The sequence below is a fragment of the Anopheles moucheti genome, chromosome 3, assembly GCF_943734755.1.
Source record: "Anopheles moucheti chromosome 3, idAnoMoucSN_F20_07, whole genome shotgun sequence".
Classification (NCBI taxonomy): Eukaryota; Metazoa; Arthropoda; class Insecta; order Diptera; family Culicidae; genus Anopheles; species Anopheles moucheti.
In genome coordinates this window covers 34,727,955-34,742,034 of record NC_069141.1, presented here as the reverse complement: position 1 = coordinate 34,742,034, position 14,080 = coordinate 34,727,955, and the positions used below count along the sequence as shown (strand labels likewise).

General features: G+C 44.2%; 5 protein-coding genes across 5 annotated transcripts; 3 read left to right on the top strand and 2 right to left on the bottom strand.

Moving 5' to 3' along the window:
* Nucleotides 1–56: 56 nt before the first annotated feature.
* On the top strand, nt 57–3,415 carry LOC128305606 (thioredoxin-2-like). Its single transcript, XM_053043137.1, has 2 exons — nt 57–214; nt 2,353–3,415. Exons 1-2 carry the CDS (start codon nt 191–193, stop codon nt 2,650–2,652), a joined length of 324 nt encoding a protein of 107 aa, XP_052899097.1. The 5' UTR covers nt 57–190; the 3' UTR covers nt 2,653–3,415.
* Nucleotides 3,416–3,475: 60 nt separating this feature from the next.
* LOC128305605 (uncharacterized) lies at nt 3,476–4,900 on the bottom strand. Its single transcript, XM_053043136.1, has 2 exons — nt 4,622–4,900; nt 3,476–4,556 (listed from the first exon to the last, which is right to left on the bottom strand). Exons 1-2 carry the CDS (start codon nt 4,837–4,839, stop codon nt 3,866–3,868), a joined length of 909 nt encoding a protein of 302 aa, XP_052899096.1. The 5' UTR covers nt 4,840–4,900; the 3' UTR covers nt 3,476–3,865.
* Nucleotides 4,901–5,104: 204 nt separating this feature from the next.
* LOC128305604 (transmembrane protein 53-B) lies at nt 5,105–6,990 on the bottom strand. The gene is made up of 4 exons (XM_053043135.1): nt 6,499–6,990; nt 6,059–6,419; nt 5,850–5,993; nt 5,105–5,779 (listed from the first exon to the last, which is right to left on the bottom strand). Exons 1-4 carry the CDS (start codon nt 6,726–6,728, stop codon nt 5,603–5,605), a joined length of 912 nt encoding a protein of 303 aa, XP_052899095.1. The 5' UTR covers nt 6,729–6,990; the 3' UTR covers nt 5,105–5,602.
* Nucleotides 6,991–7,551: 561 nt separating this feature from the next.
* Nucleotides 7,552–10,601, top strand: LOC128305603 (recombination repair protein 1). The gene is made up of 5 exons (XM_053043134.1): nt 7,552–8,491; nt 8,552–8,698; nt 8,848–8,931; nt 9,294–9,359; nt 9,426–10,601. The coding sequence occupies exons 1-5, from the start codon at nt 7,825–7,827 to the stop codon at nt 10,358–10,360; spliced, it is 1,899 nt and encodes a 632-aa protein (XP_052899094.1). The 5' UTR covers nt 7,552–7,824; the 3' UTR covers nt 10,361–10,601.
* Nucleotides 10,602–10,968: 367 nt separating this feature from the next.
* Nucleotides 10,969–12,269, top strand: LOC128304080 (alpha-ketoglutarate-dependent dioxygenase alkB homolog 4). The gene is made up of 3 exons (XM_053041211.1): nt 10,969–11,184; nt 11,267–11,901; nt 11,965–12,269. The coding sequence occupies exons 1-3, from the start codon at nt 11,083–11,085 to the stop codon at nt 12,173–12,175; spliced, it is 948 nt and encodes a 315-aa protein (XP_052897171.1). The 5' UTR covers nt 10,969–11,082; the 3' UTR covers nt 12,176–12,269.
* The last annotated feature ends 1,811 nt before the right edge of the window (nt 12,270–14,080 follow it).

The following is a 14,080-nucleotide window of genomic DNA, read 5'->3' as shown; positions in this document are numbered from 1 at the left end:
TATTTCATACGTCGTATTGCGTTTGAAGCTGTCATTCCGACTAGTGTAGGGGAATAGAAAAATTCCCTTGATTGCAAGCGGACGTGTTTGTCGAACAAGTTCTCCCGTCGCGTACAGTCATCGCGTGCGTTGATCGCAACCGTACTTCGAGTATCGTTTTATTGCACCACATCATCTTATCTATTTCAAAATGGTGTACATGGTGAAGGATTCCGTAAGTATACAAGCTCAATTAAAAAGTGTACCGTGAAATTAAGTGTAATCTCATCGCACGTACGCAATCGTTCCCGGCCGGCTTACTTCCCCAAAGCGGCCGGGCAGGAGGTGAAGGCTGATTTTTCCCCTACCACATTCCAATGGGAATCAACGTTTTTTTCACATTCCGGGGATATCAATATTCCCGGACAACGAGTGTGGGATTTGTGGAGCTTCCTTTCGGATTGCTGTAATATGTTTCTATTACTTTTTTGTGCTCTATCACATTTTCTTTTTGTTCGTTTCTTCCGTTCCACGCGACGAGGGAAGCGCATCAAGCATCAGGGGAGGGAACAGCGCCATCGTCATCGCGCGGTCAGCAAATATACGAACGGGCTAATTAAGGCGCTTGATGTATTGGTAGTGCTGTACTTTGTGTGTCGACCTTCTCTGCACTACCGCCATTTGTTAGGCTGTCCGGTCAAAGCGACACACTGCGGCCAGATGATATGGTGCTTGTATGTGGCGCGAATCATGGGGATTTATGTGGCACGATACGACAAAATTGTGCCGATTCCTCCATCGACCACTAGCGACCGTTGTTTCCAAGCAATGATCTGCATGTCGAACGGCGGCATGATGAGATGTAGGAAATACGATGGAAGAGTTCCACGAAAGGGTAATCGAACATCTTTTCGGGAAACAATGCCCCCGATGAATGGTAGTTTGTGTGTATGTGTGTGCCGCGGGAGGGGTGTGTGATATTCCTGCGGTTAGATAAGCCTACTTTCGCGGCTAGCCAAACACACACCATCTCTAGGCAACCAACAGACGAATCATGTTGACGCGATTGCGACTGCAAAACTACAGGAAGGTTACTATGACGTGAGCTTTTGCTCTTGCTGCTCGGTCCTGTTTGCTCCATTCACACACGCAACCGTTAACCGATAGGGAATGTCTGATCTCTGTCAGCGATGATGGCATGCTGTGTTTTTCACTTTCCAGATCGTTCCAGGTTGCGAATTTGATTGATTAATTTGTGTTTCGCTCCCCCCTAGTTTCTTGGGAGAGATCAGCAGGAAGATTTTCCCTGTTCCTGTGATGCCATCTTTTTGTTTAGAGTGCACTTCGCGGTGAAAGTGTGACGGTCCACAACACCCAAAACACACACACTCGATATAATTAGAAAAACTGACCATTAAACACACTGTGTAGGGGGGAAAAGTTGGTTCATTTTTTCTTCTCTTGACCAAGTGTACACAATTTTTTTCGAGTCATTTGATATCGCGCCTCTCTGCCGTTCCAGGTGATGTTTGTATTTTCATCGCCTACTCTGATGCAAAGGGTGAAACCGTGTTTAAATGGACGTTTTCATCGCCTTTGCTCTCTGTCTCGCGTTCCCCCAACTTTGGGAATGGAATTCCTGTTTGAAAAGCTTAAAGCGAAGTGTAAAATAATATGTTTAACAACGCTTAACACCACACACCTGTACCTGTTGTCCAGTGAGTCATTGGAAACTTGCACTAGTCACACATTGGTTGTGTAGCCTTCAGATTGTACCACTAGTCTGAAGGTTGCTCGTCGAATTTATGCAAGACTTAGCGGAATTCAATACATTAGTTTCGCGATAGAATTCCATTATTCATCATTTATTATTGCCCAGAATTGCAATGTGTGTATCGCAGCATCAACCTTGACGTGATACAGGGACCCAAAGGCCCAATTTAAGTCTAGCGGTGGGAGAATGTACCAGTAGTAACCATTTGTTGCTATGGGGATGGATGTTAGGCTACAAATGAGCCATCTTTCATTCTATACTCGTACTTTCTCTGTGTCCAATTCAACGTAAGCCCAAGGCTTTGCCGGAGATGGACGTTCAAGTCATCCTACGTTCTGAGTATGTACTACGAATATACACGATGATGTCATCCACGGTGGTGCAATGAATAAGTTTTACTGCACTGTCACCAGCGATGCAATGCATTGCTCATGCCCGGTTGTCGATGTATTACCATAAACCAGTTTATAGTTCCTCATGCCAAACCAAATCGCTTGGCAAATGTCGGCAATCTTTCGTAAGCAACAACCCAGGGACAGTCTATTAATTTCTTGTTTTTTCACTTGCTTCTCTGACATAAAATGCACCGCATCCTGCAGGGTGACTTCAACAACAAGCTCGAAGCGGCCGGCGATCAGCTGGTGGTGGTTGACTTCTTTGCCACCTGGTGTGGACCGTGCAAGGTGATCGCACCGAAGCTGGAAGAGTTCCAGAACAAGTACGCCGACAAGATCGTGGTGGTGAAGGTGGATGTGGACGAGTGTGAAGAACTGGCGGCCCAGTACAACATCGCCAGCATGCCCACGTTCCTGTTCATCAAGAGGAAGGAAGTGGTGGCCCAGTTCTCCGGTGCGAACCCCGAGAAGCTGGAAAGCTTCATCCAGCAGCACTCTGGTTGAGCGCGGTCCAGAAAGGACACAATCGAACTGCTGTGTTGTGCCCTTTGGACGGACGGAAGAGGTTATAAGCGGATGCGACTACACCAACCAGAGAAGCACAATTACACACAGCCATACAATCATCACAACCACCACAGTCTCTCACAATCTCTCATAAAAATCACACCAAGTGTGTTTGGCGCACGGAAAAGGACGCTCGGCGTCCCATTTACAACTAGAGTCACCCTCCCCAATTACTCTCCCGATTCCAGCCTACGAATGTTTTTGTAGTGTATGGTTTAGGAAGACCTGTTCCGTTTTTAATCAACACCAGCCTTCTCTATTGATTGCGTGATATTTTTTCTCTGTCTTGTCGCGTGCATGCGCTCCGATTCGTTGTTAAGCAGATAGAAGGATAAGTGGTTTACTTACACGCAAAGAGAAAAGCAAAGCAAAACAACTCATCAACAACAGCAAAACCCCACTAAATGAAGGAGCATATAGGATTCGTCGTCGTCGCTTCACCATTTGCCTTGCATCGTGTTAAATATAAATGTATTTGTTGTGCTCTATTTTGCAAGCGTTTTTATGCGTTTTTTTAATAATGGGGGGAGAAACAGAAAAAGATAATAATATTCATGTCGAAACACACCCATCAACACACCAGTACACACCAGTGCTCTCGCTATTGAATAGTAAACGAAGTAATGTGAATTGTATTTATCACCGTAAAAGTAAAATAAATTCGAATCGGCTTATGTGAAGCGTGTGTTTACAATCGAAATGCGAGTTTTGTTGGCTTATTTATTTGGCTAAATATCAGCCATTTTAGCCTTAATGGCTAATGGTATTGTTGTATAGTATTCTTTAATGGAGGGGAATATACAGAAAATTGTCTTCCTAGCTGACGACTGCTCGAGTTTTAAAATCAATTTTTTGTTTTGTAATAATAACTTCTATTACAACACAAGAATAGTATAGCATCGTGCTTCAATAAATTCTTTGGCCAATGGAAATAATATGCACGAATCTATTCATTTTTTTTACACCAAAACCCTACATAACGTTTGGATTCTGTGTCCAATATTTAATGTTCAAGTACCTGTTTTCTGATATTTATTCTCCAATTAGCCAACAGAAGGTAGGAAACATTTGAAATGCATTCTTATTCCTCAGTGAATATGCTGCAGCAACAGATGGTAATGTTAAACACATAACACTTGAACCACTACCTTCATACTGCCGGTACAGCGGTGTCATGAGTGGCCTCTTCACCGTTAACAGGTGTTGGATAGTCGATTGCGATTACATTCGAGTCTTCTTCTACTGTTTGCGGTTGATACGATTGGAGCAACGTTTCCTGCCCAAACGCAACATTTGTTTCCATAGCGCCAGCGTTAAGTAGTTCCTGTTTTATTTCAACGGTACAGGGTATCGCTCGAACAATTCTTGGTTTTATATTGGGTTTTGTGATGCATTTGATCGGTTCACTCGTGTCAGTTCCACCACCAATTGTTGGTGGTTCAGATGACTGTTTGATAAGTGCCGATGGGGATACAGCCCGTACAACTCTTGCCTTTATTTCACGGTTCAGATTCCTGTACGGACGTTCTGGTTCGGGCGTTAATTTACTACTGTCACTCAAATGTGGCTCTTCAAGAGGAAATCGAATGTGGCCGTTCTGCCTGGTAACTGTAGGAGTTTGTTGTACTCTTTTTTCCATTCGCGGTAGGGACTCTTTGCTTGCAACTTGATTAACTTTACGCTTTCGCACACGATGACGCTTAGGCGTGGGAAGACTCAAGAGCATTGATTCTATGTCTTCGTAGACGTTACTTTCTTGCTTAGTATTTGCCACGCGTCGGTTAGGAGGTTCGTCGTCTGATACTATCTTTTCCTTCTGTACGTTTTGCGTTGGCAGTACCCTAAAATAAACAAAAACAGAGAGTGGATATAGCGCGAGGGTATAATAATACACCGGTATACTTACTTGATAGACTTTTCTTCGCATATTAGCTCTACACTTTCACAGGCAGGATAGAATATTCCATCCTCGCTGCAGATGTAGATGTCCGACTGTATGTTGAATGTGTTTCGTATGGTGCGTATCACGCATCCCACCGTGGTCCACGCAGCATGATAACCGATGTAAGCTTTTTTTCTATGGTCTGTAAACAGTTCACTTAAATCCAACAAATATCGCTTCATTGTTTTACGTATTTTATCACAAATAAAAACGCGACACACCTCTTGCACTGAACGGAACACCGGTGCGGTGCGGTTTTAGCAAAATGTAAACAAATCCGACGCTGCTGCTGAAAACATTGAAATGACATTTTAAAATGACCACATTCCACCGTTGCTTTCCCACTGTGCGTTTCATTCCTTCTGGCATACAGTTATATCGCTGTTATACGGTCCATTTTGAAATGGTAGTTATGACGAGCTTCGTTCCCTTCATGATGATAATTACATGATCCTTTTATTAAATCCTTGGAAATGGTTTCGTTTCACAGATACCGTTTTGCTAGAACGGAACATACACTTTTGGAGTTTCATTTTACTGCTACTACTGCACTAAGAAAGTTAACGTACACGCGGGTGCGCTCAATCTCGTGCACCACGGAATTAAGGCATTTTAAAGATGCTTATTAGTTTCTAGGTGAATCACAAAAAACCAATTGCTATGCATATTGTGAATAAAATAATTAACTTGCTAGACTAACTATTCCCACCCATCCGCAGGAATTCGCTAAAGTTTCATGCTCGAGGAAAGGCTTGCTTGTTGTAAGTGTCGCACTTCGGGGGGGGGGGCGGTTTAGTTCTTAATTGTAAATGTGCGTTCCTTTGCGCGCGTAGTAACTAATTGTTGTGCCATTTGCGACTTTAAACTGAACGAATCGTATAACATAACTAAATAAACTTCGCGCTACCGATGGACCGATGTTTCGAAAGCTCGATGTTGAACGTTTTAGTTGTGAAATTTGCCATAGTAGTGAGATAAACAGTCGTTGATAAACTTGCACACGGTGTAGACGTATTGCTGCGGATGCCTGATGTAGTGTTTTACGTGCTCCGAACGTTCAAAGCAAACCATACGTACGTCCACACCGCAGCGTCGTCGGTAGTTGGCAAACTTTTCAATGTCCTGAAATGGGAGCATAGCAAAACATTATTGTGGCAACGATCGCAATTGAAGCACCCTAGTCCGGCCTTACAGTGTAGGGTATCAAAAGATCCTCTCTCGAGTAGAGGAACAGCTGTGGCCATGCGTTGCTTTCGTACTTCAGATTGTACGACGGATTGGTTTGTACTTCGTAGCCGCGGGGTTTGATAAAATTAAGCACATAATTGAAGGCGTCCTGTGATTGTAAAGGAAACAGATTCGAATTACTACTTTCTCGCATGGAACATTCCATGTGCTTACCTCAAAAGTCCACAGCAAAATGGCTGCGACGGCCATTAAAGCGGACAGTAGTGTGTTGCACCGTCGCTCCTTCCCGTAGATAGCCGTAATGGCACGATAAAGACCCACTATCCGCCGATCTCCCGGCGCAGAATCAAAGATCATGCCGCAGATATTGATCGGGGATTTGGAGCGTCTTAATGCCAGAGCAATGTGTTGATACAGGAACGCACCTCCGTTGGAAAATACGTGGAATATAAGCGGATGGCTGTCGAAGTTCATGTCGTAGATGAGTTTCAATATCTTCTCCCCAATCTGATGCATCCCGGCACGCTTCCAGAACAGATTTTCCACCGGCGCCGTGTATCGGATGGTGATGAGTCTGTTTATCGATAATGTAAACAACACTGTTAGCATTCCTTCGCAACCGGACCAGCTGGGGCTACCAGTCGCCCACTTACCCACGGTCTTCGTAAATCTTGGAGTACTTCATGAGATATTTGTCCTGACATCCGGCCCATCCAAGCAGCAACACGATGGGGACATTTGTTTCATTGCACACAAACACATAGTCACTTTCGGCCGTTTGTGTGTCGCTCCGGAAGTTGGGCGAGGGGAATTTGATAAAGTACTCCAGCGTATCGTCGAGTGGATAATCCGATTCCATCCGCGTCCCGTAAATAGCCGACATTAGTGTGTGGAGTGTCTTCGTTTTTTTTCTGCTTCCTACCTTCAATCGGTAAACGTGGTTAAGCTGCTGGGATTGCTGGAAGCGAAAGCGTTTTGGATGATTTTCCCCGTAAGATGCGTGGAGAACTTAACCAATTGAAGCGATACCGTTGACCACTGTATTAAACACCATTGGAACTTTCTTCAGCACACCCGGACACGTCCAATACCGCACCGAACGTCGACCATTAACACATTTTGGGGGTGTATTTCCGCCGGAGCTTGACCGTACACGCGTGTGCCAGCTGACTTTTCCAGGGAAGAAAATCGGAAAATTGACTGCATGCTCACTCCCACACGGATACAAATACACAGGAACCTGCCTCAGCGAACGCATACAATGGTAAACGGCGAGTTTGTACGCTGCTTTCCATGTGGTACGAGAAGCATGTTTCTCCGTTTCCATGACACGTTTTCTTCCAGCGTTCTCCGAAGCATGCGCACAGTTTTGCACCTTTGCCGGCAAAGCAGCATTTGCTGGGATTGAAGGAGGAAGCGCTTTGTTGACGATTTAGGAAGGAGCACTGGATAGAGAAAAGAGTTGCAGATGGATACCATGAAGATAATAATTTTAATGTAATTAAAAAGCAGATAATTTGGTTCCAGCTACACCTTTGATGTGGTAAAAAGAAAAGATTGTTTGCGATATTCTTCTCTGTCGTTTTAAATTTCGATCCTCCGGAGGGTTATATACGCACGCTTCCAACTGTCATACGGCTAGAAAAGTCAAATACCGCGCGCCTTTTTCACTACCCGGCATCTGCACAGCAAATCGTCGTAGGCAAAGCTTTGAGCAAAGTGCTTCGAAGTGTGTTTTTTCCAGCTGAGTTAGCTAGGTGTGGTGCCGTGCACTGAACACATTCCAACCGACTGCACATAGTAAAACCGCCAAACTAACGAACATTTCTACGTACTTGGTTCACGAATAATCCTCTGTACCATAACGCAAAAACCAGGAACCAGTTTTCGTTTTGACAACCGGTGTTGTTCGTGAGCCGATTGTGGAGAAGCAAGAAATAGCTAAAGTGTTCTAGGAAGTCACACCAACCAAGGAAGCTATGGAGGATAAGCAGAAAAAACGTGGACGTCAGCCGAAGGTTGTGAAGGAACCGGTGGTGGTGGTTCGGATCGAGCAGGAACCCGATCAAATGCCCGTCGTGGAACCGTTGAAGGCGAAGGGCGGTAAACGGAAGGTTACCGTTTCCGAAACTGTGGCCACGGAAAAACCCCAACGAAAGGCGATGGGAAGGAAAACAAAGGCATCCGCATCGGAGCAAAGCAATGGATTGGAAGCAAATGAAGCCGTAAAAAGTGACGAACCGGTAAAAAAGAGTCGATCGACAAGGAAGAATGTGGCTGTGGATCAACCCAACGGGGTATCGGAGGAGCATAAAACAAAGGCTGCGTCATCGGAGGAAAGCAATGGGCTATTGGAAAAGGCTCCCGTTGTCGAAAAGAACAGACCAGTAAAGAAGAGTCGATCGACGAAGAAAGAAACGGTTGTGGAACGACCCGAACCTGTCATCGCACCGGTTAAAGAACAAAAGACGAAAGGAAAGAAAATTGTTGCTAATGATACGAAACAGTCAGATGAACCGGAAAAGGCTGTGGAATCTCCAATGCCTGCTAAGAGAGGAAGAGCTAAAACCAGTGCTGCGAAGGTAGCAAAGGAACCGGAAGACACAGCAATCCCACCAAAGCCTAAGGGACGAGGCAAAGGCAAAGGTAAATATTTCTGTGATTGATAATGTTACTAGTAATTATATTAATACCATTTCTTTATAGATAAAAACGATACTGAAACTGCAGTCAAAAAGAAGGAGGAAGATTCAAAATCTCTATCTGCTGTTGAAGCAACAACGGCAACAACAACAAAACCAAACGCAAGAGGCAAGAAGAAGGTAGCTGCTGTCGAGGATGCTTCTCCGGCCGGTAAGTCAAATCATAAATGCTATGCTGGTTAAGGTTATGCACAAGATTCTCGAAAGAACCTAGCAAATGTAGCACAGTTATGCACTGCTTGTACAATCATTTTCAACCGTATGGATAAGTAAACATTATTTGCTTTTGTATTTACTTAGTGGCTCCTACACCTGAATCACCAGCAAAGACCGTAGAACTACCCAAGCGAGGCAGAACTCGCAAGGCGATCGTTGTGAGCGATGGTAATTGATTGAATGTCCAACGGTTATAATGAATTTGATCGTTGCTCTATTAGCGATACTAACAAACATATCGCTTATGAAACAAACTTATATGTATTGTATACTACCAGTCATGTTTAACACATGCGCTTTAATTCGAATTACAATTCTTATTATTCTGTAATCAAACTAAAAAGGAACATATGTAGAAAAAAGCCATGAATGCGTTTGAATTATTAACCCCATTTAAACACTTAGTTGCATGTTGTATTTTTTGTTTACTTAGTTCGTTGTCCATATCGTCTGCAATGTCAATCCGTGTAAATTTAATTTTTCAATCATAAACATACTTGTAAAATGTGGTATGAATCTTATCCACGCAGCCGATGGAGAAGCTGATGGTAGCAGCAATACTAACAGAAAAGCTTCTGGCGGAGCAACCAATGGAGGTAAACCGCTTTTAAGTTCAGATACACCCATTAGCAGACACTTAAAAGTATATTAATATTACCTAGACATTCCGACCGTAACGCAACGGAAGAGGACTAAAGCACTGGTAGACGATGCCGAGGAAGTGGCGGTACCATCAAAAGAAAAGAAAGCGAAGGTGGCTACGCCGAAAATGAACAAATGTGCCACCGATTACGGGACCATCAACTTTGCGCTTGGCGAGCCCAAACCGTGGACGTTAAAAATCTCCAGCTGGAACGTGGCCGGTTTGCGCGGTTGGGTAGGCAAGGGTGGGCTTGACTATATCGAGCACGAGCAGCCGGATATACTGTGCGTACAGGAAACGAAATGTACCGAAGATCAACTACCGGACGAAGCGCGTCATATCAAGGGTTACCATCCGTACTGGTTGTGCAAGCCGGGTGGTTACGCTGGTGTGGCGATCTATTCGAAAAAGATGCCCATCCACGTAGTGTACGGGTTGGGCGATGAGGAGCAGGATCAGGATGGTCGGCTACTAACGGCTGAGTACGAGAAGTTCTACCTCGTGTGCGTGTACGTTCCGAATGCGGGGAAAAAGTTGGTCACCCTACCGAAACGGTTGCGGTGGAATGAAAAGTTTCACCAGTATTTGCGCGATCTGGACGCTAAGAAGCCAGTGATACTGTGTGGCGATATGAACGTTGCGCACGAGGAAATCGATCTGGCCAATCCGAAAACCAACCGTAAGAATGCTGGCTTCACGCAGGAGGAACGTGACGGAATGAGTAATCTGCTTTCGCTTGGCTTTGTCGATACGTTCCGGAAGCTTTACCCCGACCGGAAGGGTGCGTACACGTTCTGGACGTATATGGGAGGAGCGAGAGCGAAAAATGTAGGCTGGAGGCTGGATTACTTCATCACATCCGAGCGACTGGTGGACAAGGTGACGGATAATGTTATCCGGACGCAGGTATACGGTAGCGATCACTGTCCCGTGACGTTGTTCTTAAACATTTAAGATATCCGCAATTTGGGTGTATTTAGTTGCTGTTTTACATTGCATTTTTCTGTGTCTAATAATTTTCTTTTTGTACTTTCGGATTATACGTTAATGCTGATTGTCCCGTGTAGACTCTTGTTGGTCTACGGTTGTCGTTGGGAACTGTAATCCTTTTTAAAAGTATCTATTTTAACCGATCAGTATCACTGCAGGACTTCAGCACTTTCGTGAAGATATTTGTTTGGTGTGTGTGCGACATAATAAATACTTAATGTTAAGAATATGCATTTATTTTATCTAATGGGAAGATTCTATACAAATGTATTGCATAATTGAAAGAATAACAAACAATAATTTGAACTTTACTTTTCATCCGGGGGATTCGTAAAGTTTATCTTGTGGGATAGATAGAGTAAAGCAAACCTACCTGCTGGCCAAACTGCACGTGGACTGGCAGTTTGGCCATTTCCATCGGATTATCACTGCCGCAATCGGACGGCGATTTTTTAACGACTTTAAATTAAATATTTGAATCTGTTCGAAAATAACTTCGCTTTTGGGTCACCCTGTTGTAGATCTGTCAAATGCATCGGAATGTAAACAAACAACAATATTGTGAAAGTGCTTAGAGTACTGAAGGCTGCGGAGGTTAAAACCTTGGAAAAATTATCAAAATACTAAGGGATTTTGTATAAATTGGATGTAATTTTTGAGTGAAAGCGTTTTTCTGCTTATGAACCATGGATTTTCCTCGACCATGTGGTTGTAAGGGGCGTAGAACGTGCCTTAGTTGTGAAGCCGAATTTGGCATCGTGCGGAGTGATTTCTACACCACATTTCAGGTAATGGTGAAATTCAAATTCTCTTGTTTGCACATGCATACTTTGAACGATAGAGAAGCTAAGTATGTTCTTTTTCTTTTAGAACTCCGAATCGTTTGTGTTCTGTCCGCGTTGCAATAAAATTTATCCCGGTTGGGATTGGAAAAAGGTGCTTTCGGAGCATGCAGACACACCACAGCACGGTGGCGCACAGGGAGAAAATTACCCGGGTGTGTACATTGATCTCGATTTTCTGTCTACTGCAGAGGAAGTGGGCCTGTTGCAAGGTCTAGACGAGTTGCCGTGGGACATTTCACAGAGCGGTCGACGCAAGCAAAACTTCGGGCCGAAAACAAATTTCAAAAAAACACGCTTAAGACCGGCCCAGTTTATCGGTTTTCCAAGAGTGACCGAATTTGTTCAACGTCGTTTTGAAGCGATCCCTTTGCTGGCCAACTTTCAAACCATAGAACAATGTTCTTTGGAATATGCACCGGAACGTGGTGCCTCGATCGATCCACACATAGACGACTGCTGGATCTGGGGCGAACGGATCGTGACGGTTAATATGCTTAGCGATTCCGTGCTAACGATGTCACCGTATCAATGCGTTGACGGGAAATTAAAGTATAATCTACACTTTCTGCAACAGTATCGTGAGCATTTGCTGGGAGAGTTGATGGATGAGAAGACGATGCTTCGCCATGAACACCGTATCGTACGCATACCGATGCCAAGGTAGACTGTTAATTTAGAGTTTAAACTAAACCCCATAAACTAACCGTTCTTAACATTTCTTAGACGTTCGCTGTTGGTACTTTACGGATCACCGCGTTATCAGTGGGAACATTCGGTTCTACGTGAAGACATATCGGAGCGACGCGTTTGTTTGGCGTATCGAGAATTTACACCAATGTATCTGCAAGGTGGCAGTGAGTTCAGTCAGAGTGAAGATATCTTTGAACGGGCGAAACAATTTTGGGATCACCGGTCAGTAACGGTGGATAGCTAATGTATCGCAGCAAGAGTTTGCGTGTTGCACCGTTTTACCGGATGAAAAAGGCTGTAAGATGCAATAGATAAATTTCGTAACTCATAAAGCGAAACCAAATTATACAGGAAGATGAATGTTTAAAGAGTTGTTTACGCTAGGTTGATCGAAAGAAATTGCAATTGTAAATTCTTACGCTAACTCTTCTACTAATCTTCTTTTGTCGTACTGGAACTAGTTGGGACAAGCTTTTGTGGAGTTCCGGGCATAAACATTTGACAACATCCGTCGGATGGTCGCCCTCTTAAGGCCCGCGTGAAAGCTTTAAGCCACGCATATTTGCATTCACACGTCATAAGCGTTCGTTTAGAGCTTCGTACGCTTACTAGCGTTTTGCTCATGAACAAACCAACGGCCCTCAATAAGGTCGCAGGCACTCCTTGACTCGAGGTGCGTTTTCGCGAACCAACCGAAAAACGTTTCGCATTAATTAGCATCCTCCTGCGTTGGATGCCCTCCTAGTATCAGAGCTTGAAAAACTGGTCAGTTTTGGCGAGTTTTCTGTCTCGATTGACACGGAAAAAGCATCCTCCTGCGTTGGATGCTCTCCTGGTATCAGGAGCTTGAAAAACTGGTAATATTTGGCGAGTTTTCTGTCTCGATAAACACGGAAAAAACATCTCCTGGTATCAGAGCTTGACAAGCTGTAAATTTGTGGCGAGTTTTCTGTCTCGATTGACACGGAAAAGCATCCTCCTGCGTTGGATGCTCTCCTGGTATCAGGAGCTTGAAAAACTTGTAATTTGTGGCGAGTTTTCTGTCTCGATTGACACGGAAAAAGCATCCTCCTGCGTTGGATGCTCTCCTGGTATCAGGAGCTTGAAAAACTGGTAATTTGTGGCGAGTTTTCTGTCTCGATTGACACGGAAAAAGCATTCTCCTGCGATGGATGCTCTCCTGGTATCAGGAGCTTAAAAAACTGGTAATTTGTGGCGAGTTTTCTGTCTCGATAAACACGGAAAAAACATCTCCTGGTATCAGAGCTTGACAAGCTGGTAATTTTTGGTGAGTTTTCTGTCTCGATTGACACGGAAAATCATCCTGCTGCGTTGGATGCTCTCCTGGTATCAGGAGCTCGAAAAACTGGTAATTTTTGGCGAGTTTTCTGTCTCGATTGACACGGAAAAAGCATCCTCCTGCGTTGGATGCTCTCCTGGTATCAGGAGTTCGAAAAACTGGTAATTTTTGGCGAGTTTTCTGTCTCGATTGACACAGAAAAAGCATCCTCCTGCTTTGGATGCTCTCCTGGTATCAGGAGCTTGAAAAACTGGTAATTTGTGGCGAGTTTTCTGTCTCGATTGACACGGAAAAAGCATCCTCCTGCGATGGATGCTCTCCTGGTATCAGGAGCTCGAAAAACTGGTAATTTGTGGCGAGTTTTCTGTCTCGATTGACACGGAAAAAGCATCCTCCTGCTTTGGATGCTCTCCTGGTATCAGGAGCTTGAAAAACTGGTAATGTTTGGCGAGTTTTCTGTCTCGATTGACACGGAAAAAGCATCCTCCTGCGATGGATGCTCTCCTGGTATCAGGAGCTTGAAAAACTGGTAATTTTTGGCGAGTTTTCTGTCTCGATAAACACGGAAAAAGCATCCTCCTGCGATGGATGCTCTCCTGGTATCAGGAGCTTGAAAAACTGGTAATTTTTGGCGAGTTTTCTGTCTCGATTGACACAGAAAAAGCATCCTCCTGCTTTGGATGCTCTCCTGGTATCAGGAGCTTGAAAAACTGGTAATTTGTGGCGAGTTTTCTGTCTCGATTGACACGGAAAAAACATCTCTTGGTATCAGAGCTTGACAAACTGGTAATTTGTGGCGAGTTTTCTGTCTCGATAAACACGGAAAAAGCATCCTCCTGCGTTGGATGC